Source organism: Colletotrichum siamense (assembly GCF_013390195.1).
Source record: "Colletotrichum siamense strain Cg363 chromosome Unknown KSG_Cg363_contig09, whole genome shotgun sequence".
Classification (NCBI taxonomy): Eukaryota; Fungi; Ascomycota; class Sordariomycetes; order Glomerellales; family Glomerellaceae; genus Colletotrichum; species Colletotrichum siamense.
The window spans coordinates 2914281-2938201 of NW_023501022.1; the positions used below are offsets into that span (position 1 = coordinate 2914281).

Here is a 23921-nt window from a genome sequence, read left to right on the forward strand (position 1 = left end):
GTGTTTGTCATCGGATGGGCTTCGCTCATTAAAGTAAACCCCGAGTCCACAATGGCACATAGACCTTACAAACGACAACAGTAATTAATAATAAAAGGTCGACTAAAAGCTTCTGCACTTTTAGAGTGATTTAAGTACTGCATTACGGCTGTGAGAAACCGAGAAAAGTTTGAAACCTTCCATCAGTATATTTTCACCTATCCCAGCTTTGTCCAACCAAACCCCATAAGATTAGAGACTTCAACCTTCCACACCTTTTAGTCTCATAATCCAAGTGTCGAAAGAAACGATGGCTGTCACCGGAGGCTGTATTTGTGGTGCCGTGAGGTACACCGCGGAATGTGAGTTCAGCCTGAAAACGCCACTCTCATTTCAAAGCTCATCATGTCAGTGAACAACGCTACCAAAGCCGTCTGCCATTGCAAGCCTTGCCAGAAAGTAAGTACACCTCCCATAGACGGCATCCTAGTCTGACATGGTGTCAAAAGCGGACTGCAAGCGCCTTCAGCGTCAACATCATCATCCCCCGCGACGCCTTCAAGATAACCCAAGGTAAGAGTGTCCGTGTCCGAGGATCCGCCTCACCTCACAAGTTTCTCATTGTATCGTTCTGACATGCAATTGCAGGTGTCACCAGATCCTATCCCCACCTCGGCGACTCCGGCAAGCTGTACCACAGCCACTTCTGCGACAACTGCGGTGCATCCACCCACGGTATTCCTGACGCGTCCACCTCTGTTCTTGCCATCAAGGCAGGAAGCCTGGACGAAGAGTTCGTCAACTTGGGCGCGATGGACTCCGAGTTTTATGTCGTCGACCGCTTGGGATATTTGAAGGCTTTGGAGGGCGTCAAGCAGCACAATGGGATGATGTGAATATGAGTCTGCCGAAAGCTGGCGCTGCTAGAGATCACAGACTAGTTTGCACAGACGTACAAGAACTCAATACTTTCGCGGGTGTTGCAATTCTTTTCATGTGAACAACAGCAACAGAGCCTCTTGTGATTACTGTGTTGTCGTAAACCAACTTTAACGTACGTATGGCATCTGTGTGAATAAAACGGCTTAATTCCTTCTAAATCAGAGTCCGACGCGAAGGGTCTTTTAAGGAACAGATCCCGACGCGCCGGAATATCGTCGGTCCGAATAAGTGGGTCGGGAGTGGGTCACCTCGCACCTTCCTCTGGGCGCGAGGCTGCCTCGGATGCTTGAGGGCATCACGACATGTGTCGAATATTCAAATGCGCTCCTGCAGTTGGTATGTCCTGGAAAAAAACAAGCACAGGCAATAGATAGTTGCTGCCAGTTGTTCGACTTCCTCGTCAATTAGGTTCCTTCAAATACTTCTCGTGAAATTACCCCTCAATTTCACATTGGATGCTATGAAGATACAGTGAGTTTCACGCTCGCTGAGTATCCGTAAGGGATAAGGCCTAATCGCCCAGAAAAGCCCAGAAGCTCTGGAGCATTGGACGAGTATGGGGCGCTAATTGCACCGCGAAATGAATGTGTGAAATTCTCAGCATTCACTAACTAGCTTGATTGCAATATGCGTCTCGGTTGTACCCACCGCTTGCACTTACTTGGTTTTGTGGCCGTTGTGTACCCTTGAATGCTAACATAAAGCGTAACAACGAATAGTGATAACGCGGCGGCCAATCATCTGGCGCACATTTGATGAAATCTACAAGAGCATCAGCTCAACCCTTTAAGTCCATAAACCTACACTTCTGCTCACCGCCTCTACTGACCAGACTTATGCCAACTCGCTGTTGCATATCACCTTCGCAGAGTATACTCACGGAATCAGTAGACAGTGGTGAGTAAAGGGACCAAGAATTTTGGAAAAGGAAGAACAGCACATGACATCGCCTAAGGCAATGCACAAACCCAAGAAGTCTGTTGTTGGCTTGGCAGTCAACGAGCCGTGGGAACAACACCTTGAAAGCCGGAGGGACATTGCCGAGGAAACACATGAAATTATCTACGGCTTCTTATATCCGCCATCTCTTCAATTGGTCTCGCTCAATTCGATTGTGGCATGCTCACGTCTTGCCTCTCCACCTCGGAGAACCCATCGTTCACATACGTTCACATCAGATTCTACAAAAGACCTTACATCAAATGAAACACCATGATCCATATTGCTCATAATATTCACTCGCAATCCAAGTCTGGAATCTGTTAGCTGTGTCCCTGTGCTACTTGAGCCTTAACTGCTAGTCAAGTCTCTCTTGGGCCTGTCTTTAAACCTGAGAACCGTGGCGTTTAGTAAGTATGAGGCCTGTAGGGGGGGAAACTAGAGCCAGACGAAAGAAACAGGATACCTCCAGGATGAGGAGATGGTCAAGAAACGATGTCTCAAATTGACTGATGACCTTTGCATCAACACTAACAGAAGCTTGCAGCTGCAGCTGGGCTCGCGAATACAGAAAAGACATTGTTGAACAGATAGCCCTATGCCTACTTAGCAATATTATATATTTGTAAGATGGCATCTACTCCTATTCTAATTAAGCAATGAATTTTATCGTCGAAGCTGAAGGGACATCAAGCACATGGCCACTCTGATCATTAGCCATCGCAAGTCGGCCTCTGGAATTCTCCCGCACCTTCATTTTGCCGAGTTTCTGCTATAAAAGGCCCTCATGAATATGAAAAACGTCCAGGAACAAATGTTATCGCCGACTCGATCCACGATTTTGAAAACGTTTGCTGTCAAAGCCGGAGTTCACTCCGAATGCCGCCTCTGTCGCTGCTTTTCTTTTCATACTCATTAAAACAGGCAAAAGTGCATCACTCATACCGTGAGCAATACACAGGAGAAAGAGACACAGAACGATGCCAAGGCAATCTCTTAAATATGGTAAAGCTCGCAGCGACCAGATCACAACACCAATCAACGGTCGAAGAGACGCGTGCTATCTGCGTTGAACCCAGAGAATACCTTGAATGATCCTGAGTTCGCTGAATTCTGCCTGTCAGAACCCGAGGAAATACGACGACGCGTCATGTTTTATAGCCACATGAACATGAGACCACATCGAAACCAATAAGAACTCACCAGAAACCCATCGAATCGTTTTTGCCGACAATGCGGGCTTGTTCTATGATGCTGAGTTTGCAAAGTCCCGCCCACACTCGCGACAAACAAGATCGAGAACTCAAGATGCCAGCGGTCCAAAACATGCACAAATCCAGCCACGGGGTATTATTATGTACAAATAGGCAGTGGGAAAAGATGAAAAACAGAGCCGAGCCGAAGTATGGAAGTTGAAGCCTTGTGTACCTCACTTGTGTTCTAAGCAGACAGCGCCCGCTCCAACTCCAGACTTGAACTGTAGCAAGAGCGGATGCAATTCCACGGTACATACCCAAACACTTGCTTGCGCACATTTAGAGAAAGGGAAGCCTCGTCGGACACGTCTTTATACCGGTATGAGGAATCTCTTTGGCCGATGATGTCTTGCGTACCTTGGCTGCGCCGGCTAGCACACGGACAAGCGTGCTTCCCAACCGGGACTTGAGACGTTTAGCTTTCTTTCACCGTGCCATTATTTAAACGAGTGGTGAAGCTATTCGAAGTGGATGAGAAGGCCAAATGATCAGCTCCAGGAGCGTCACTGGGTGTTCTGTGACTACCGGTAAAACCTGAGTCGACACCAAAAAGTATCCCCGTTCATGTTGCACGACAACTTACAGCCGACTCGGCACACATACTACACCCGAATACCCACCAAACGGCCCAAAATAACAGAGACCAAGGAAGACGAGGCCGCAAATAGTAGACAAACAGAAAGTCTGCAACGTCGCTCATCATCAGCCAACCAAATTCTGAATAGGATGTCTTAACACCAGGCACTGACAAGGATGCCTCCGGATTGTCGTTTTCCATACCGTGTCGCTGATTGCTGTCAAGAGAGGAGCATGTAGCCAGCATAAGAGATGCATTATATACTCAACCGGGCCGTTTCCCACTACAGGTCGAGCACCACGACAACAACCTCCACGTTGCAGCTTATCCGGGACCCTGGAACTGACTGTCTGACGATCATGCGGGCTTGACAGATCGTGAGCGGTCTGCCCGATATCCCAACCGGTCTCGTTTCGCACGCACCATCAACACAGCACAGCATCGAAACAAATAATGTCATCGACCAAGAAAACAGTTCATAATTCCACATCCGTGCTTCTACCGCTGAACCTAACAGTCCCATTCCGACAGCACGGCCGTCCCAAAACTCCGTACGATATGCCCCTATAATTACCCGACGCCTGAGCTCCGGACATCAAAACTCAAAACCCCCAAATCTGATGACTACCCTCCTTCGAAACCCTCTATGACATCTTCTGCCGCTTCGGATCAAGCCCAGGCCCGCCACCAGACACCGTGCTAACACCGCCGTTATTCGACACGTCCGCCAGAGCAGGGCGTCCGGCCCCGCCATCCTGCTGGAGCGGCCTCTTCATCGTCGGCGGCCGGTAAGAGGCGCGGTTGGCGAGGGGACTACCCGCGCCACCGGGGGCGCCGATACGTCGGGCCTGACTGAACTGCGGATTCGGCGCGGGACCAGCACCCGCGGGCCTGACAGGCGTGAATCCGGATCCCTTTGCTGGCGTCTCTGCTTGCTGTGTCGAGGTGGGCGGGACGTGTGTTCCGTTGCGGGAAAGGGGCTTCGAGGAGTTGTGGTCTATGCCGGGGGTTTTGCGTATGGATGGGCTCTCTGCCTTGGGATTGAAGGCTTGTTGCCCGGCTGGCATCATGAGAGGAGTGTCAGTGTTGATCCCCTGCAGAGCAGAATCGGGGATTTGCTGTACGGCACGTGCGGAGAAGAAGGCTATTGGCTCGGCGGGGTTGGCACCGCCGCCGCCGCCTGGGGTCGTCATGTTGCCATTCGCCGGCGGAGCTGCGGGAGCTGACGGGGCGGTAGGATTCGTAGGTGCGCGTGGTTGGTTAGGTGGTTGAGGGCGGTTTCCGTAGGCTGCTTGCGGTTGGGGACGTGAGTGTGCTTGGTTTGGTGTTTGGGGAGCTCGGCCCAGGTTTCCTGCAGATGTGCTCCTGCCCAGAGGTCTGTTGTTGGATGTCTGCATGTGCTGAGGAACGGGTGGTGCTGGCGCGACGCTCGTGGCTCTGCTGTTCGCTGTGTTGTTTGCTGGTGGGAGAACCACTTCGTCTGGATGATCGCCCTCAACAACCGCGAAGTCTGCCTCATCAAAGTCTGGAATCTGTCAGTGTTTAATCGTCAAGTTGCAATCGTGAATATGACCCACCTTCCAGAAGATCCTCGAGCGAATCCGCCGTCGTCTCCTGCTTAACGACCGGCGGCGGTGGCGGCAAGGCAGCCTTCTCCTCCTTCTTGGCCGCAAAGTCCGAGTGCCTGTGTAGCTCGCCCTCGTTGAACTTTGTCGGCGCGACCTTCATCTTGGTCACCTTGGACAGGTAGTCCTTGTCGTATATGCAGTTGCCCAGCACGTTGCCAAAGTTCCTCAGCGCCCTCTTCAACGCGTCCGTCGTGCCCTCCTTCTTGGCCTTCTCGAACGCCGCCGCCTTGCCCTTGCAGTTCTCAATGTGCCCGTAGCCAATGTCCTCGTGGTACGTGCCGTCGCGCAGCGTGACGCGCATGATGACGGACAGGCCGAGGCTGATCTTCATCGTCTGCGGGTGCTCGTCGACGAAGTCGACCTGGATGTTCTGGATGGACGACGACCAGCCGTTGAAGCCGAACACCTCGTTGGCGAGGGCGATGCACTTCTCGGCGGCGATGTAATGCACCTTCTGGCCCGAGGGGCCGGCGCGCGCGGAGATGTACTCGGGGCCGAGCTGCTTCTCGAGGCGGCTCTGGAGCGTGGCGATCTCCTGAGCCGTGTACTCGCTCATACGCTTCTGGGGCTCCTCGAAGGGATTCTCCCAGGTGCTGTGCTGGTCGCCCGGGCTGCGGTGCAGGGAATGTCAGTTTGGTGGTCGCGACACGCTTTGGGGGACGTCGGGATGAACGTACGCGGGCATCTTGTCGAACGTGAGCTTCGATTGTCCTTATGCATGCAATATACGACACGGTGCTGAGTGCAGCTCGAGGGCAAACAATTGAGACCTTTGGCAAGCGTGAAGAGGGGTTGTGAGGTTGGTTGATGGGTGCTCTCGCTGCCTAGGTTCGAGCTGTTGTGACTGCAGGTGGGTGGCGCGTTCAGTTCACGCGTCGAGGCCGGGTCTTCACGTGACGTATGTAAGGTGCCTTCAAGGTGGACGATTAGATAAGCCCCTGCCTGGTGCCTGGACCCCACCAACCCTGGCGGGACGGGACACCAATAAGGCTCCTCCCAGGCCCGGGGCGCTGAAGCGGCAGGTACTCTACCCGCTGACGGTACCTGAGAGTTCGCCGCGGCGCTGGCGCCTGTCGTCCGAACAGTGAACGGTTGGAGAAGGGCAAGGCCACCCGTGGCCGGTGGACCTTCACAAACCTACCCCGCCAAAGCTTCCCTGGAGCACCCTTGACGGCCCGGACGCAAGTCGTTGGGCGGCGCCTCATCTCGTAATCGGGGACGGCCCAGGTGTGTGTGTGAAGATGGGCAAAAAAAAGAAGCCCTTTCCTCGGTGCCCTTCCCCGAATGCCAACCCAATCTCATCACGACGGGCGAGAGACGTGCATTCGACACGGGTTTCAGGCCTGGCTCCAGCGCACGAACCGCGGGGTCAAGTGACGCTGTGCCTGCTGCTTATTTCATTCCATCTTCGGCGAGATGAAGCTGCGCGATCGATTGGGGGAGAATGAAATAACGAAGGAACACGGAAACCTTCTTCAAGATCCTTGCTACGTAAAGACCAGACAACAGGCAAGACCCGGTTACTGGTTATGGGTTGATGATGATCAGGCACGCACGGAGGGAGGGGGTTTGCGTCAGAAGAAGGGACAAAACCCATCGTAGAACCCCGGAAAGCCAACTCGTGAGAAACTATCGGATGCACAGGTTGTGGGAAGAGAAGGCTGCCGCGTGGAGCAACGGGGTTACCTTGTTCTACCTACCTAGCTTGCTGGAAAGTTTGGCCCAGTTTACACAAAAGTCACCGTACACGAGTGAGTGGTGGATGGATGGACGGACGGCTGCCCATCGTGTGATTCGTGTCACCGATGCCGTGGGCAGTTGAAACAGATGCGTCCTTTTAGCCCACTCACAAACGGGCGAACGGTGCTAGGGACACACTTTTGGCTGCAGGTATCCCATGTGCGGTGCTAATACTTTTAATTTCTCATGTTGCCTTGACATGCCTCAATCGATGAATACCCAAGTAAGTACGGCAGTTGGCTCACGCCGATGAAACAGACGCTCCGCTCTGCACGACTCGAGAACTGCACCCCATGACTGGATGATCATGACACGGCTCACCAAATTGCGACAGACGCCATTGAGAGAGCGATAATTATGTATGTGTTTGTGTGTTTGGACAGAAAACTCCCCAAGTGGGAGGGTTTGTAGATTGCTTGCCACCCCCAATGCTTCCTCCTCCCCTGTGCTGTGTGACACCCTCCAAATACCAAAACTACCTACACGTGGAATGTGTGACTCGATTTCCTCGTCAGACCCAATGTGTTCGCAGGGAGAGGTTGTGCCGTCATGAAACGGACCCAACGTCCCTTGCGTGGGAACGACTGCGCGGCATGCGATAGGAAAGGGATATCATCAATCAGGAAAAATGACAAAACGCCGCCCAACCCCAGCCTTTGACATGAATTTGTCCACGGAAACCAAAAGTCTATGCCCTTTGCCGTCCCATGCTGAATGAAGTGTGGAAAGAGAAAAAAGAAGTCGAAAATGACCAAGAAGCCGTCGTTATAGTCGTCGTGATATGTTCAGTGAAGCGATCGACCGTGGGCCGATCTGGTCCTGTCGTGGCCCGTCATGCATCGCCAATTACGTCCTCCTCGCCTTTACCAGGGTCCAACACGCACAGGCGCTCCATACGTTCCAGACATGAGTTGGTTGAGAATCGAGTTCGGGTCCGATGTAGAATTTGCGGATTGTCCTCCTCCGTTCGCCGAGTTGGCGGCCATCCAGCTCACTCCCGCCGCCATCGCGTTCATTGCCGTGCCCATGCGTCCGCCAGAGATTTCGTGGTGTTTCGCCAGGGTCTCGTCCCATCCGCCGGTGTGCAGGCTGAGGCCGCCTCCGCGCTTGGCGGCCTCGTTGACGACCAGGGCCCAGGCCTTGGAGATCTCGTCGTATGCGCTCTCCTTGTGGTGGCGGTACTGTTGGGGCTCCCAGTCAGGGAGTTGGTGGATGATCTTGGTGGCGCCGTCCAGATATTGCAACGAGACAGTGGTCTGGGTCTCGTTGGGGGGCAGATACTGGGGAGTGAAGTCGAGGAGGGCGTCGATCAGGGCTGTGAGTGGCGCCTTGACACGGTAGTAGGTGTAGTCGGGGCTGGTTTCGCCGTAGGGTATCGCGGCCTTCATCTTCTCCTGGTACTCCCGCAGGACGCCGTGGGCGGCGTCAACCGTCGGTCGGGGGGCGCCGGTGACAACCTCGTGGCCGATTTCAGGGTGGCGTTCGCAGATGCGCTCGAGGACGGTGCGCAGCTGGGTAGGATCCAAAGTCTCGAGGAGTCGGGGGAGCGTGAGAGGGCGGCCGATGAGCTCGTTGGAACGGACCTTTTTCGACGGTCGGGCGAGCTGTCTCGCCGAGGCGGAAGGGGAGCTTCTGGGGGAGAGGGACATCTCGTCGCCATCTTCGTCGGCCTTGCGCTTGCGGCTGGTGGCCATGTTGTGAAATGGGCTCACTGTTTTCGGGTTAGCGTCGGGTCGGGATGCACGGCGAAGCCTGGGCCGTTTCTGAAGCAGCGCAATGGGGGGAAAAGCACTCAAACGCAGGCAGCGGGAAAATACTGACAAGAGCGAGAGGGAGAGATGCGGTTTGCGTCGTGGGGATGTTGGAATAGGGGCGGTTGTGGCGAGAGCAGCACATTCATGGTCGGAATGAGTGCGAACGATCGGTCGGTCGGGTGTCGGTGGGTTTTTGAGTCTGGATGACGACGACGGTTGCGACCAGACAAGCGACGACGACAACAGTCCAGGAACGTCTAGAATGCCAGCTTCTGCTGATTGAAAGCGACGAGACGGCGAGGTGGGCAAAGCGATCAGAAGTGGTGCTGGCGATTGAATGAAGTCGTGTGAATGTTGTTGTGGTTGTGAATGGTGAGGGGAAAGAAGGAGGATTTGTTTGGGGGGCAAAGGCCTGGGAGGAGTGTCAAGGGGAGCGATGGAGATGGAGCAACGGAAGCGAAAGCAAAGCAGTGGAAGAGGGCGAGCGAGGTGGAGGAGGAGGAGTGGGAAAAAAGGGCCCTTTACCTTTTTTCGTCTGGTTTCTCGGTTGGTTTGCGTGAGAATACAGCGGACTTGGCCTTCCACAATGGTGCTTGTTAGGCTAGAGACGGGGGCCCAACGTACCCGTACCCAGTGGAGGCTACATACCTGTACGGATAAGGTGGTGACGGTGACCTGTGGGCCACCACCCTTGCCAAACCCCATCCACACCCAAGCAACGTGCGTTGGCTGGATCCCGTTGGACGCATCCACCCAGAATCTGCACTGCAGCTCTGTCAGTGGATGGAGGCTGCTGCAGGCCGCCTGTAATATTAACCAGAGGCAGAGGCGGTCAAGGGGGGGTGGGCATCCACTGCTGCAGCGAGCGTGACTGATGAACCCGATGGGTGCCCTACAATGCCGAAACAGCAAGGGCGGGAAGGGAAGGCAAGGGTGCAGCGCTGCAGAGGTCCATCGTGTACACCTGCAGAGGTAGCGGTACTTTTACCGACAAAAGGTACGTACCGCGGAACCGGGGCGGCGGTTGGCTGGCGCTGGAGGTTTCGCCAGGCGGCTGGCGGGTCTCATTCGTCAGAAAATGGCCGCACGTGAGTGGATGACGGAGGGCTCCAAGGCGACGGCGCTGGCGCCTCCTTAGTGGTGGCTTGATGGTGGTGTTGCATGTGGGGTTCAGCTCCTAGCTGCCTTAGCCTGTTCCTGTCTCTGCACAGGCGCTTTTTCATCGCTTTTTCATTCGACTGTCACTCTCCTTCTCCCGCCTTCTTTCTCAGCTGCCGTCCTGCCCGCCGCCGTGAACGGCTACGGTGTGCCCCTCAGCTGGGGAGACTCGCTGCCGTGTCGGCCTGCGGATGCCAACTGAATAGAGATGGCTGGGACGCGGCCTTGGCAAGCCGTGAAGCGCCGCCCGGCTTGCCGACGTGTCCCGGCCTGCTCCGGCTGCCTTTCCCAATCGGCTACATTGCACCGTCCATTGACAGAGACCTCCGAGCGGCAACCGGCGAGCACTTCGGATCCTGTCCCTGAAAAGGGAGACCTGGAACCCCCGGCTGCCGAGTGGATGCCCCCTCACCGACCTTGGAGGGCCAAGTGCTTAATTCTGACTTAACTCATCTCGTTCTTACGTTACATTGCGCTTTGTTGCCTCGGGATGTCTCGTTTTTATGCTCATCTTCCGCACCACGTACTATACAATAATCCTGGTATGTTATTGCGGTTGATAACCTGCAGCAGCAGCTGAATCAAAACAAGTCCAGTGTGAGTGAGGATGGATGCCCAGGCCAAAGGGATGCAGCCATCCACGACACCATGGTCTCAACTGTAAAACCCGCAGGTCTCAGTAATCATTTCTTCCTTTCGATCGATTGGAACCATTCCCTCGGAGCTTACTCAGGGCTCTGCACTCAGGAATGAAGAAAAGGAAGAAAAAAACCAGTCGTGGTTTGGGCGGAATCGCCCAGCCATCATGGGAACTTGGATCTGGCTTGGCACTAAAACATTAAACAGAGTCAGTTCTCTGCGGCCACAGCAAGATGCAAAGGTACCTAAGTAGGTAGGAACCTGTACATGCACCTGGCACCGGTACCGCTACATCCGCCCGGCCAACCTCGGGACCCACAAAGGTCAGTCTCGGTGAACGGGCCACCAAGCAACCACTCTTTATCGCCTTATCGCTTATCAGTCTCAATCGAAAGAACAAAAAAAAAATTTCGGGGCAGTCCATTGGCAAAGGGTCCCTACGGTCGAGATTCTCAGTCGCGCGACCTGCAACAGACCGATCGCCATTGAAGCTTCTCGAACACACCGGGACTTCCAGGCCTTTGCGCACCTCACAAACCATCCACAATGGCCACTTCCGAATCCAAGAAGCGGTCCAAGTCCAAGACCAAGGAGGTCAAGGACGAGGTCGCCGTCGAAGACGTCGCCGCCGCATCCCCCGAACCGAAGAAGAAGAAGTCCAAGAAGGTCAAGGAAGAGGTTACCGAAGAAGTCGCCGACGCGCCTGGACCCAAGAAGAAGTCCAAGAAGACCAAGGTGGAAGTCGTCGAGGAGGAGGTCGCCGACGCCGCCTCCCCCGAACCCAAGAAGAAGTCAAAGTCCAAGTCCAAGAAGACCGACGACGAAGACGAAGCCGCCGCCGCTTCGTCCGACAATGACGACACCGCCGACAAGCCCTCCAAGAAGCGCAAGTCCTCCACCGCCGACGTCGAGGAGATCGAAGTCGACCTCGAGGCCCCGGAGCCGCCCTCGAAGCGCGCCAAGCGCGCGCTCAAGAAGGGCAAGAAGCTGCCGCCCAAGCTCGACAGCGACGACGAGCGCGAGGCCAAGAAGAAGAAGGAGAAGGAGGACAAGGCGGAGGCCGCGAAGCGCTCCGAGCACGGCGTCTGGGTCGGCAACCTGCCCTTCTTCGTGACGGCGGACGAGCTGCGCAAGTGGCTGATGGCCAACTCGGGCGAGATGATCACCGAGAGCAGCATCACGCGGCTGCACATGCCGACGACCAAGGTCGCCGGCCGCGAGAAGCCGAACAACAAGGGCTTCGCGTACGTCGACTTTGACGACGTCGCGCCCAAGATCGCGGCGCTCGCGCTGACGGAGGCGGAGCTGGGGCACCGCAAGCTGCTGATCAAGGACGCGCGGTCGTTTGAGGGGCGGCCGAAGAAGGAGGCGGAGACGGCGGCGGAGGGCGGTGCTGGGGGTAAGGCGGCGGTGAAGGAGGAGGTGCCGACGAGCAGCAAGATTTTTGTGGGCAACCTGAGCTTCAAGACGACGGAGGAGGACGTGCAGCAGCACTTTGAGAAGTGCGGGCAGATCGACTGGGTTAAGGTCGCGACGTTTGAGGACTCGGGCAAGTGCAAGGGGTACGGATGGGTCAAGTTCAGAGAGCCCGAGTCGGCAGGCTGGGCTGTCAAGGGATTCGTCAAGATCAAGGAGGAGATCGAGACGGAGGAGGACTTTGTCGAGGAGAAGAGCAAGGACGAGGAGGGCGACGAGGAGATGAAGGACGGGGGTGATGACGAGGAGGAGGGAGAGGAGAAGAAGCAGAAGAAGAAGCCGGTCGAGGAGCAGAAGGTCAAGACGAGGAAGTGGTGGGTGAACAAGCTGCTTGGCCGTCCGCTCAAGATTGAGCTGGCGGAGGACGACCAGACGCGGTACAAGAAGCGCTTCGGCAAGGGCGCGCCCAAGAGGGAGCAGCAGGAGGGCGGTGAGACGGAGGGAGAGGTGCGGGAGAGGAAGCCTCGTCCTGCCAAGCCGGCGGGAGAGCTCAAGGCGCAGGACGATCTGATGGTTGCGAGACTGACGGGTGCTGCGGCCAAGCACACCGGTACCAAAATCACGTTTGATTAAATAAAAGTAATACATTTGTTTGCGTTCAATTCAACGTTGCTCGGCCTCGTATCCAGTTGATGTGTGGTATGGTGACTGCCAGATCTGCACTTGAACAGAGCTCAATAGCGAGCAGTATCGATCTACTCCCTACTAGATCATTAAAGCTAAGAACGGCAACGGACTTAGATTTTTCTCCATCATTTTCACCTTTTATTTCAATATAATAGTCGGTAGTTTACATATCGTTCTATGTAATCATACCGAATTAGGCTGTTTAAGCGGGTAGTGATGAGCAGTAAGATTAACGGAACAGCTCTATATCTGATGTATGAAAAGAGCAGTGATGCAAGTCAATATACCTCAGGTACCCCTCCGTTAGCAAAGAATCCGGAGTTGGTCAATAGTATCCGCCAAGTGATCTGAAAGTATCCGTCGACTGAGCCGAAAGTATCCGCCCAGACAGCTTGCTGAAAGTGTCCGTCCAGATAGAAAAACCTATCATATTGTCACAGATTTCTGTTCCTCCCAGCGCGGTTATGTTGTCTTCATGAGCCAAAATATTCATACGGGGGGCAGGAAGAGCGGACATCTCTCGTGATGTAACATGCTCTCAATGCAGTTTCTATCTCCATGTAGCCATTAGAAAAGAAAGGTCATGTTCATTACTTCTAGCAGGTACTATGACAAACTGTCACATCGCCTGTGAAGGCGAATCGGCAACCCTCTTCTTGGCCTCAGCCAAAAGTCTTTGCGCGTCGACAACAGCCCGTTTATGCACCGCCGCACCAATCTCGCCGCCCTCGTCCGAGGCCACGATATCAAACACGAACATTTCCCCTTCCTTGCCTCTGTATGTGGCTTCAGCACTCACCAAGGCATCGCCAGGCGTGGGGGCGGTGTGTGAGACGTGGATAGTCACCCCTACAGACAGCTGGCCAGGCTCCAGATACGGCTTGAGCACCCGGACGCTCGTAATCTCCAATAGAGTAACGAGGCCAGATGTCGCGAAGACGGAGGGGAATTCGTGTTGGGGGGTCCGTTGATATGGCGCTGGCAAGGTCGGTGGGTTTGACTCGGAAGCTTGCGGAGGAGGATGTGTCGATGCTGAAGGCGGACATGGCCATCCTGAAGGTCGAGAGTGAACGGATGAAGTATCGTTGCATGATGTCGTGTGAATTTTATGGCGGAGGTGAAGTAAGGAGAAGTTTATGAGCGGCGGAGACATTTCGGCGGATGCCTCCTATGCTCATGGGTCGGTCGGTTCTATCGGATATCCGGTCGACCGGCACCGGGCAAGTCCCCGTGTCCAGATTAGCAGACCATAGGACAATCCTGTGCGAAGTCCCCAAAGGAAACGGCATCGAAATAAGCATGAAGATATTGCACGGTGAACCTTGAAGTTATGAGAGGTCTACGGCCGTTTCAACGACTCGGAAGCTGGGGGAAAGTGTACGGATAGAATCCGACCCCCTTTTTCTCAATTCCCTAGATACCTCGATGGCTGGTAGCATTCAAAATATCCCTTCACATCTCCCATTTACTCGAACAACACCCTCCATTTCTGATACCATTTCGTCCTCGGTGGCGCAGGCGTCTCCTGCGCGAGAACCTCGTTCAGCCCGCTCACCAGATCCACGTCCATCGGATCTCGCACCCACGCATCGCCCCTGCCCACGGTGAACTTGTGCCCAAAGTACAACGCAAAGAAGATGACGACGCCAATGTACGACGTCAGGAACGACGAGGTGTCCCACTGCCCGTCCAGAAACACCTTGAACCCGTTCACCACGAGCAACAACCCAAACCCGCAGATGCTAACGATGCTCGAGTACGGCTGGAACCGCGAGCGGAAGGGCACGTCCACGATGCCCTGCGCGTCAGCCGCCTTGCGGTAGCGCAGGTAGACGACGCAGCAGCAGATCCAGCTCTGGTAGGCGCCGGTGTTGATGAGGTTGACGAACCAGTTGAACACGGTGGCGCCGGTGGAGGCGACGTTGAGGTACGCGAGAAGCGAGAGGGAGGCACTCGCGGCGGTGGCGTAGTAGGGCACGCCTGACTTTGTGCAGCGCGTGAAGATGCGCGGGGCGTTGCCGGCGAGAGCCATGGAGTAGAGGGCGCGGCTGGCGAGGTAGAGGTAGGAGTTGCCGGCGGACCAGGCGGAGAGGACGATGACGACGTTGACGACGGAGTCGAGGCCGCGGATGCCGGCGTCGCGGATGCCGATGGCCCAGGGGGAGGCGCCGGCGCCCTTGCCGCCGCTGAGGAGGTTCGGGTTCTCCGAGTTCGCGATGATGCCGACGGCGAGGGCGCCGAGGATATAGAAAGTGATGAGGCGGTAGAAGTAGCGGCGGGTGGCGGTGGGGATGTTGCGGCGGGGGCTGTCCATCTCGCCGCCCGTGACGACGAGGAGCTCGGGCGCGAAGGCGAAGGCGTAGACGGAGAAGGTGATTGTGGCGAGGAAGGCGACGAGGCGGCCCGAGTTGCCGGAGACGATGTACTCCTTGACGGGCCCCGGGTCGGACCAGTTGGAGAACCAGAGCGGCTGGTGGGACGGCCCGCCGCCGAAGAAGAGGACGACGGAGAGCATAAGGAGGCCGATGATGCCGAAGACCTTGATGCTTGCGAACCAGAACTCGGCCTCGCCGTAGACCTTAACGGGGAAGCAGTTGAGGCCGACCATGACGAGGCCGATGAGTGTCAGCCAAACGGCGATGTGCAGGGGCGGCGACCAGTAGTTTATGACGATGTAGGTCGCGGTGATCTCGGCGGGGACGGTGATGGAGAAGATGTACCAGTAGACCCAGCCGAGGGTGAAGCCCAGGGAGCGGGAGAAGAAGCGGTTGCCGTAGTAGGCGACGGAGGAGCCGGGCACGGGAAGGTAGGAGGACATTTCGCCTGTGGCGGTGGCGACGCCGTAGAGGAGGAGGGTAATGCATATGTAGGCGATGAGGACGAAGAGGGGGCCGCCCATGTGTAGGGCCTGGTCGATGCCGACGAAGAGACCTGTGCCAATGGTGCCGCCGAGGGCAATCATCTGGGCATGGCGCGACTTGAGGCCTCTTTGTGTTGTGCCATGTTGTTCGCCCTGGCCCTCGAAGACGGATTCAACTGGCTCAAGGGCTGAGTCGGAAACGGCTGTTTTCTTCTCTGACATCGTGATTTTTGTCTTCTGTGGGAGACTAGGAAGGAGCAAGGCTAAACTTAGATGAGATGTGGATAGTAGACAGGACATGAAGGCTTCAATGGAAGCATGCTTAGCCTTTATATCTTGTCCATTTCGCAATCCACGCTCAGCGTATCATCCGGGCACAGTTCATTTGAGCACGAAGTCTCATTGATCAAAGCCGTGGTGTGATTCTCGACCATATTGGTGTTAGTGATGGCAACAAGCTGAAGGTGTCAGGCGACACGCATGTCTCTCTATCTCCAAACGGACCTTGGCGCTGAATCCAGATCCATGGATATCTTTGCTATCTGCAGTAACAAGGTTGTAATCTGGTCTATTGATACGCAGCTAATTCGAAGGGCTAGCCTTGATAAGGGAAACCAAGGGGTGTCGTCGTGTTGACTTTCCCTTTTTACGGGGCCAACGTGGGTTCCCCCGCGTTTGCGCACGTCAAGCAGAACCAGGTGGTCGGTTCCCCGGATGCATCCTGCACGACTTGCTAAAGAATTGATATGCGTGATACATTCTATGACTTGGCACTTTATCAAGTTCTGTGCTACGTAAATCATTGAACGACGCGTGTATGTGGGCGAAGCCGTGCTTAGATCTTTGGAATCGTGCTGAGTGGTTATTGAAGAAATTTGATAAGTCGATTTCTGTGGATGTTCACGGGAAGATGAAGAAGAAAGGCTGGAGGCTCTCTGCGGAGGCCATGGGACAGTACAAGAAGGCTAGAATGGCCTGCGTAGATAACAACTCCACAGGAAGGTCAACTTCAGCTACCAAGACGACCGAGGCGAAGGACGTGCAGACCAATCGCGCAATACAAACACTGCTAGAAAAGGGGCTTGGTTGTTTTGTCACCAACGCCGTTCGGCGAGATGGTGCAGGAAAAGTCCGAAGTCCGCAAAGAGCAGGCGGCATCCCACAAACAACAAGTCGACTGGCGCGGCACCGTGAAAGCGAAGTACTCTGAGGTTCAACAGCTGACGCCGGAGTCATTGAGCAGGGTTTTGTAAGAGTCAGTAATTTGATTGCTTTTGTCTATATTCTAAATCATGTTTACCTTCTAAGTCGCGTGAGCTTCAAAATGATGGGATTGGTAGCGTATTCGTCACCAGCTTCCATAGACTCGCAAGCATTTCTGAATGTAGAAGTTCAGAACAGGCTTGTCATAGTGCTAGCCTTGTCCCCGAAGTTTCTCGTTGACGATCTGGGTAGTCGTCGCCAGCATGAGAGCTTTCCGGAACCACTGTAATAGGTCTCTAGATGTCCTCCTTCATGCGCGGCTTGACACCGATTATCACTTTAGGCCAAGCAAGTTGTCGTTGATATAATTTGATAGGCGGCATCCGCGTCTAATGGCGCTGTCCTCGAAGCCTTTTCGATCTTAGGCTGGCTCAGCTACTTCGGCGAGAGTCATGTCGGCGGCGCCGAGTTCTCGCTCGGTGGCTTTGAGGATGAGGATATTTCCGGTGATGGTTCGTGTTGACGGGAATCATGACTGAAAAGCCTGAAAATAGAAGGCGTCAGATGAATTGATCTTGAAGCGGTCGACGGGAAGTTCGTGAAATTGTAGAATAACTCACTGAATGGGCAGATAGCAGCAGAAATACCCATACACTCGTGAATGCGGCGGATCTTCATGAGCTTGGCCACATCAAAGACGTTGCCTTACCACAGTCATTCAGGCTGAATGAAGGCATCTGAGCACAGCTCCTCATATATCGGCAGAAGTGCTGTCCTGTTCCAGTTTGATCCATCCCTTCGATTCAGGTTCATCAAGTTGAATTAGTTTTACCGACGGCGCAGTGTACCAGTATTAACCCATCCTGGGACATCGTGGTGTATTCCACCTCAGGGCTAGGCTCTTCGTCGATGTTCTATAATGTCACGACAGTGGTGACAGCGGCATCGTGGCCATCATCCGATTTGCTCGTAGTGGAGGCGAAGACGCCGATGGAACTTCGTGTTATTACGGGGCTTTCGGGCTTGATGCGGATGTTGTCCAAGAGGCAAGGCGTATTGATATTGGTCATCGAGATCTTTGGAGTAGGAGACAGGCAAGGACAAGGCGATGACGGTGTTTGGCTTCGACGACATCAAGCCGGCTTCCAGCGAAGCTCTCAAGATCGTATTGTGTCTGAATCCAACAATTTCGTGACAATGAGACAATCGGAAGAGCTTCCGATCGCAAGTGATATATCATTAAAGATGCAAACATTTGTAGATTCAGAAGTCGGAAGCTCTTCCGTCAGTCGCGTAGGGGCGTCTCAAATCAGGAAGCTCAGCAGCCATTACATCGGCGGGATGCCCCAAACAGAATCACGCATTACGTACTAAAATACAAGAACAATATCGATTCGAGAGTAAGGTCTCGCCGAGGCTAGTCTCACGCTTTTGGCGCTTCGACTTGCGACTCTCTCAACTCGAACATAAAGTGGATCACACATCTAGACCCCACAACAGCTTTCATGCACATGCAGGCCGTAAGCTTGAGCTCCTTTCGCTTTCCCAAAACTCTAGTCGGAATGAGAAGCTTGCTGAAGCTTTTCCTCCTTCTGGCGGCCATTGATAGGCCCGCTCGATTCCATGCGCCTCGAAGCAGGGTCTGGTCAACATGCTTGATTGTCGTTTGGGCAAGCGTCCGCGAGCTACCCCAAACCAACTTGCACCACCCCCACGGGTCTCAGATAAGCCATGCAGCCTGGATCTAGCATCTGCAAAGCTACTTGCCAAATTCGGCGAGCTCCAAACGTGAAATGACTGCCAGATCATTCGCTGAGATTGAGATAGCTGCTCGGCCGAGTTTCTCAGGCGGCACGCGACTTATGACACCCTGCATGTGTGAACCCCAGGGGAAGGGATCTGGAGCAGGACCCCGATTTCGGGAATGCGGAATGCACACCGCCACCGAGGCAGGAAGGTCAATGATTGACGGTTCGAGGTTTTGGGGATTGGGGTAAAGTAATTTATTGAAGCTCTGTAGTTCCGCTGCTGCTCATCGTGAACTTGCCTCTCATTTCTCCTCTTTGATGACAGGATTCTTCCGTAGCTATTTGATACCATTACACACTTGACTTCGCCAATTCCTTCATCTCTGCAAGCTTTATCAATCGCACGACCTCATTACCACAATGGCGAACCGCGGCGCAACATGGGACCCCAAGGTCCATACCATCCGCGACCTGATGGAGTTGGGAAGCAAGAAGCTGCCTAAGATGTACAGGGACTACTACAACGAAGGCGCCATGGATCTTGTCACGTAAGTTGAAGATGAAAATTTGCTCGAGCAAAGCAGACACTGATTTGTATGCCATAGCCTGAAGGACAACGAAGAAGCATACAACCGTTACAAGATCCTTCCTCGGATCCTCGTCAACGTCGACAACATTGATCTTTCCACGACGATCTTCGGGACCAAGGTATTACACTGTCGCCGCCGCCCAGGACTCTTAAAGAAGCTCTGCTGATCACGTTCTGAAAGGTTTCATTTCCCCTCGGTTTCAGCCCCGCAGCGATGCACAAGCTGGCGCACCCAGACGGCGAGGCCGCGACATCACGGGCCGCAGCGAAGATGAACATCTGCATGGCCCTTTCCTCATACGCCACAGAGTCAATGGAAAACGTAGCTGCGCAAGGGCTGGGAAATCCCTATGTCATGCAGCTGTGTGTGCTTAGAGACCGCGAGACGACAATCCAAATACTGAAGAGAGCGGAGGGTATGTTGACATCCTCTCACTTTTATGAGTGGGAAGCGAGGCGGTGACGTGCTGACATTTTGTCAAAGCTTCCGGATACAAGGCTATCTTCCTTTCTGTCGATACACCACTCCTTGGCCGCCGCTTGAACGAGTACCGCAACAACTTTACCCTGCCAGATGGCGTTGAGTGGCCTAATCTCCTATCTGACGGAAAGAGCGAGTTGAGCGGCGCGATCAAGGATGAGCAGGCTGTTTCCAAGCATGACTTCGGTAGGGATGAGTGCCAAAAGAAATCGTGGCCGGCATGGCTGACTGTTTCAGATCCCTCTCTTGACTGGGATAGCGCGATCCCGTGGTTGAAGCAGCACACAAACCTCCAGATTTGGTTGAAGGGTGGTGAGTACTCGGCAATGCGATGGCAACCGATACCACAAGCTAATCAGAACGTTCACCAGTGTACAACCCCGACGACGTAGCGATGGCCATCCGATACGGCATCGATGGTATTGTCATCTCCAACCACGGTGGCCGACAGCTCGACGGCGTTCCTGCAACCCTCGATGCGCTGAGAATTTGCGCACCTGTGGCCGCGGGCAAGATTCCCATCGCCGTCGACGGCGGTATCCGACGCGGAACCGATATCTTCAAGGCGCTCGCGCTTGGCGCGTCTCACTGCTTCGTGGGAAGAATCCCCATTTGGGGTCTGGCTTACAACGGCCAGGAGGGTTGCGAGCTTGCGCTGAAGATTCTTCAGTACGAGCTCAAGATTGCGATGGCGCTTGCAGGGTAAGTGCATTCCTCTTTTACGATATGCAGCCATGCTGATTTTCGTGTCGCACAGAACGCGGACCATTGAGGAGATTTCGAGGGGTCATGTGGCGTACTTGAACGGCAGTGGAGTTCTGGCAAAGCTTTAGGCGCGATGGTCACATTGGGTGTAGCGAGTTTAGCATAGATACTACTTCATAATTCATTCCTGATTGTACATTTACCGTAAATACTTCTTGATCTGATCCCATCGTTTTAGAACAAGCAGCAATGATGTTGATTGCGAATAGATTCAACCGTGCAAATCATGCAGGAGAAGACGTCAATTTAGTTATGCAAAGAAATTCCCGATCCGGGAAAGAACACATGGGCAGATTTGATTAAGGAAATAAATACAATGATTTACTCAGATGATTTGTTTACATTTCTTGATCTCTACTTGGCGATGGTACACATGCGGAAAGATCTTGTCTGAGGGTTCTTACATGCAACGTACCAGACCTTAGATACATAGTGGGGACCTGCACAACAGGCTGGAATTGCTTCCGAGATGGCACTGTAGGTCACGAGCCACTACAAAGCGACTTTTGACTTTCAGATTCAAAATCCTGCGCCGTCAAGACACATCAGGATTGCTCGCACTCTTCCGCGTCATATGCAGGCAAGGTTCGCGATCTTGGTATGACAAGTTTCTGGAGGAAGGTCTCCGCGACGGGGACCCACATCGCCGCCGGGCTTACCCCGCGCTATCATCGAAGATAATCATCGCGGAGGCGCCTCCGATCCCGCGACCCACTTGCCCCGCGTCGCTGTTTGTGCCTCCAGCTACCCCTCCTCTATCGTCATTCGGACCCCAATTTCTTAGTTTGATCGAGCAGGAAATGCGGCAGGAAAGGCAGGTCTGCTCGAGTTCAAACGCATTGCGATGCCGGCCAGCTGCTTTGAGGAGGGGCTCGTTAGCTAGTGCAGCTGACTCTTGCAAAGAGCAAGACATCCCGAAGGCTGTTGTCAACCATCCAATGTGAAAGGTTCGTACTAGATAACCCACTTCGTCAGCTGAATATATGACATTGGCATATGCGCAGTGCTACACTCCAACCCGGAACACTTCTATATCCTTCTCCTTACGACCAACCCAGCCCGAAGCTGAACCAATACTCTGTCATCTGAAACCACATTGTCGTCTTGTGCTATCATTTTCACAACTTAGAACCAAAGCTTGAACCAGTATGGCGCCTCAAGAGCTGAAGGGCGTCCTCGTGGCCCTCGCCACCCCTTTCACCCCCGACCAGAAGTCTATCGACACCAAGCTGCTCGACGAACATATCCAGCGCCTCATCGCCAAGGGTGTCCACGGTCTTGTTCCCGGAGGCAGCACCGGCGAGTTCACCGCACTAGACGCCGACGAGCGCAAGATCCTGATTGAACAGACCGTCAAGTCCGCTGCCGGCCGCGTGCCCGTCGTCGCCGGCATTGGCGACCTCTCCACCGTCCGTGCCGTCGATCACGCGGTCCACGCCGCCTCCGTCGGTGCCACTGCCCTCATGGTCGTTCCCCCCTTCTACGACGCCCCCAACCTGGCTCAGCTCCGCGAGCTTCTCAGCGAGATCCACCAGGCCTCAAAGCTCCCCATCGTCTACTACAACATTCCCTCCGCCAGCGGTGTCACACTATCTCCCTCCGAGATTGCCTCCCTGTCCGAGGTTGGCGTCACACACTTGAAGGATACCTCTGGAAACGGCCCCGCCCTCACGGAGCTGATCTTTAGCACTGCCACCAACTCCCGCATCACCGCCTTCAACGGCTGGGATACGCTTACTTTCTACGGCCTCGCTGCCGGCGCCAAGGGCTCCGTATGGGGTGCGACCAACATCATTCCTGAGTTATCTAGCCAGCTGTGGCAGGCTGTTGCCGAGGATGCGGACCTGAGGAAGGGCAGGGAGCTGTGGGCGAAGATCTTCCCTATCTGCAAGTTCTTGGAATCGCACAACTATGCTTCGGCAGTGAAGACTGGTATGGAGCTCCGCGGTTGGAAGACTGGTGGCCTGCGCAAGCCGTTTGCGCTCCTCGAGGGTGAGCCACGGAAGGAGCTGGCTGGGTTGTTGAAGGACGCTGGTGTTGATGTTGTTGCATGAGCCGTACTAGATTTTTGAAATACAATAACTTACATTAAATCTGTTCTCTGGGCCGTAGGTCGAGAACACAAGTGGTTACCTTACGAAGGATATAATTAAAGCTGAACTTCATTAATGATACGGTCCCGTAGACAGCAAGAAATAGCATGGAGAGGAATGTATTCCAAGTCTCCAACTGCAGTCGAGTTTGCCACAGAACGTGGATAGCTCCCACGTTCAAATTGCTTAAGTTGCTAGGAAAAGCAACATGCCCGTCAACTCGTCGCTTACAATTTGGAGAGTAAAGGACTCCAATATGTCCCCTGGAGTTACTGTTCTCGGTAGGCCATTTCAGATGAAGCAGATTCAAGCTTACATAGGTAGATGTGAATATTTAACTTCAAAGCTAGACAATCTGGAGCTTGGAAAAACTCCTCGCCTCAAGACCATCATCCTTTGATGAGTATTCATCAGACTACGAGCTTTAAGAATAGCCGTACATCAGCTCAGACTGCTAAGGAGTCACTAGAAAAACGAATCGAAATTTGGGCAAGAAAAGCTCATCATCGAGATGAACGATTTTCCATGAACGATTTTCCATGATGTCCAAACTTTCCATACGCCATGATCAATGTTTCAAAAGTATCTGACTGTAGAAAACGCGCACTGCGATTTATGAGTTGTGTTATAACGAAGGCAGTTCGGTTGTCTTAGGAACTGGGACACTGTGCAGTGTACCCTGGCTAACACCCCAAAGTCTCCTCATCCATCGCAACAGCATTAATTGTACTGCTTTTCCTAGTCAACTTTTCCAAATGTTTTTCAATGTCAGTCCTGCCTACGTTAAATGGACCTAACGTGTCTGTTTCTCAAACAGTATCATTGCTGTTAGTACTATTGTTGACGTAACATGTAAAACCGTAGAACCATTCATCGTAACGAATGCTTTGAGAAAATTTGCTTTCATCTTTCTACGCCGGATGAAAGTATTTAGATTGATCCTCTATGAGATTTTGGACGAACAATATAGGCTGGAGGTGTTATAGCAGTGACAAGGACGTCTGCTCTGATGTACCTGTCTCCGGTTAAGCTGCAGAATTTAGGTAGAAAGATCGGAGTAAACAGAATGATGACTGCACTCAACGGTCTGAAGGTGTGAGAAATGACGGGTTATGTTGCATGCAGTATCCATATTTACTGCACTTCTGCAGGCGAAATGCGATGCACACCGCTTTCAGCATGCTTCCAGTCGCGAGTGTGGTTTGCTTCGACAAAACGTCTACTCGCTCGTTGGATGGCCTCGGATCTGATGACGGCCCCGCGCCGCTCTTTAGCAGCATCCAACGTACGTTATCGTCTCGCCAATGCAGGCGAGCTCCACAGTTGTTGGTTCGCAAAGTAAATGTCCACTGCTTTAAGAATGACGCTTCGGAGCTTTCATCAATTTTTGGTAGGATAAGTGAAGTAGATATCGAGGTACCGTCTTAGAGACTTGCATGAGCAGATTGGGTGGAAGCCAAAGTTGAA

General features: G+C 53.8%; 8 protein-coding genes across 8 annotated transcripts; 4 read left to right on the forward strand and 4 right to left on the reverse strand.

Moving 5' to 3' along the window:
• Positions 1–289: 289 nt before the first annotated feature.
• Positions 290–875, forward strand: CGCS363_v013460 (uncharacterized protein; the record flags this gene model as incomplete). The annotated part of the gene is made up of 4 exons (XM_036645309.1): positions 290–341; positions 392–438; positions 489–552; positions 628–875. 4 exons carry the CDS (start codon positions 290–292, stop codon positions 873–875), a joined length of 411 nt encoding a protein of 136 aa, XP_036489884.1.
• A 3462-nt stretch (positions 876–4337) lies between these two features.
• On the reverse strand, positions 4338–6006 carry RHM52 (DNA repair and recombination protein rhm52; the record flags this gene model as incomplete). Its single annotated transcript, XM_036645310.1, has 3 exons — positions 4338–5218; positions 5271–5932; positions 5999–6006. The coding sequence occupies 3 exons, from the start codon at positions 6004–6006 to the stop codon at positions 4338–4340; spliced, it is 1551 nt and encodes a 516-aa protein (XP_036489885.1).
• A 1918-nt stretch (positions 6007–7924) lies between these two features.
• STS1 (Tethering factor for nuclear proteasome STS1) lies at positions 7925–8961 on the reverse strand (the record flags this gene model as incomplete). Its single annotated transcript, XM_036645311.1, has 2 exons — positions 7925–8772; positions 8883–8961. 2 exons carry the CDS (start codon positions 8959–8961, stop codon positions 7925–7927), a joined length of 927 nt encoding a protein of 308 aa, XP_036489886.1.
• Positions 8962–11158: 2197 nt separating this feature from the next.
• NOP13 (Nucleolar protein 13) lies at positions 11159–12661 on the forward strand (the record flags this gene model as incomplete). Its single annotated transcript, XM_036645312.1, has 1 exon — positions 11159–12661. One exon carries the CDS (start codon positions 11159–11161, stop codon positions 12659–12661), a length of 1503 nt encoding a protein of 500 aa, XP_036489716.1.
• An 842-nt stretch (positions 12662–13503) lies between these two features.
• Positions 13504–13767, reverse strand: CGCS363_v013464 (uncharacterized protein; the record flags this gene model as incomplete). The annotated part of the gene is made up of 1 exon (XM_036645313.1): positions 13504–13767. One exon carries the CDS (start codon positions 13765–13767, stop codon positions 13504–13506), a length of 264 nt encoding a protein of 87 aa, XP_036489881.1.
• Positions 13768–14180: 413 nt separating this feature from the next.
• Positions 14181–15797, reverse strand: prnB-1 (Proline-specific permease; the record flags this gene model as incomplete). Its single annotated transcript, XM_036645314.1, has 1 exon — positions 14181–15797. The coding sequence occupies one exon, from the start codon at positions 15795–15797 to the stop codon at positions 14181–14183; it is 1617 nt and encodes a 538-aa protein (XP_036489880.1).
• Positions 15798–18946: 3149 nt separating this feature from the next.
• On the forward strand, positions 18947–20429 carry FUB8-3 (Oxidase FUB9; the record flags this gene model as incomplete). The annotated part of the gene is made up of 7 exons (XM_036645315.1): positions 18947–19074; positions 19132–19234; positions 19297–19531; positions 19600–19782; positions 19834–19908; positions 19968–20298; positions 20354–20429. 7 exons carry the CDS (start codon positions 18947–18949, stop codon positions 20427–20429), a joined length of 1131 nt encoding a protein of 376 aa, XP_036489882.1.
• Positions 20430–21509: 1080 nt separating this feature from the next.
• dapA-0 (4-hydroxy-tetrahydrodipicolinate synthase) lies at positions 21510–22415 on the forward strand (the record flags this gene model as incomplete). The annotated part of the gene is made up of 1 exon (XM_036645316.1): positions 21510–22415. One exon carries the CDS (start codon positions 21510–21512, stop codon positions 22413–22415), a length of 906 nt encoding a protein of 301 aa, XP_036489883.1.
• Positions 22416–23921: the final 1506 nt, after the last annotated feature.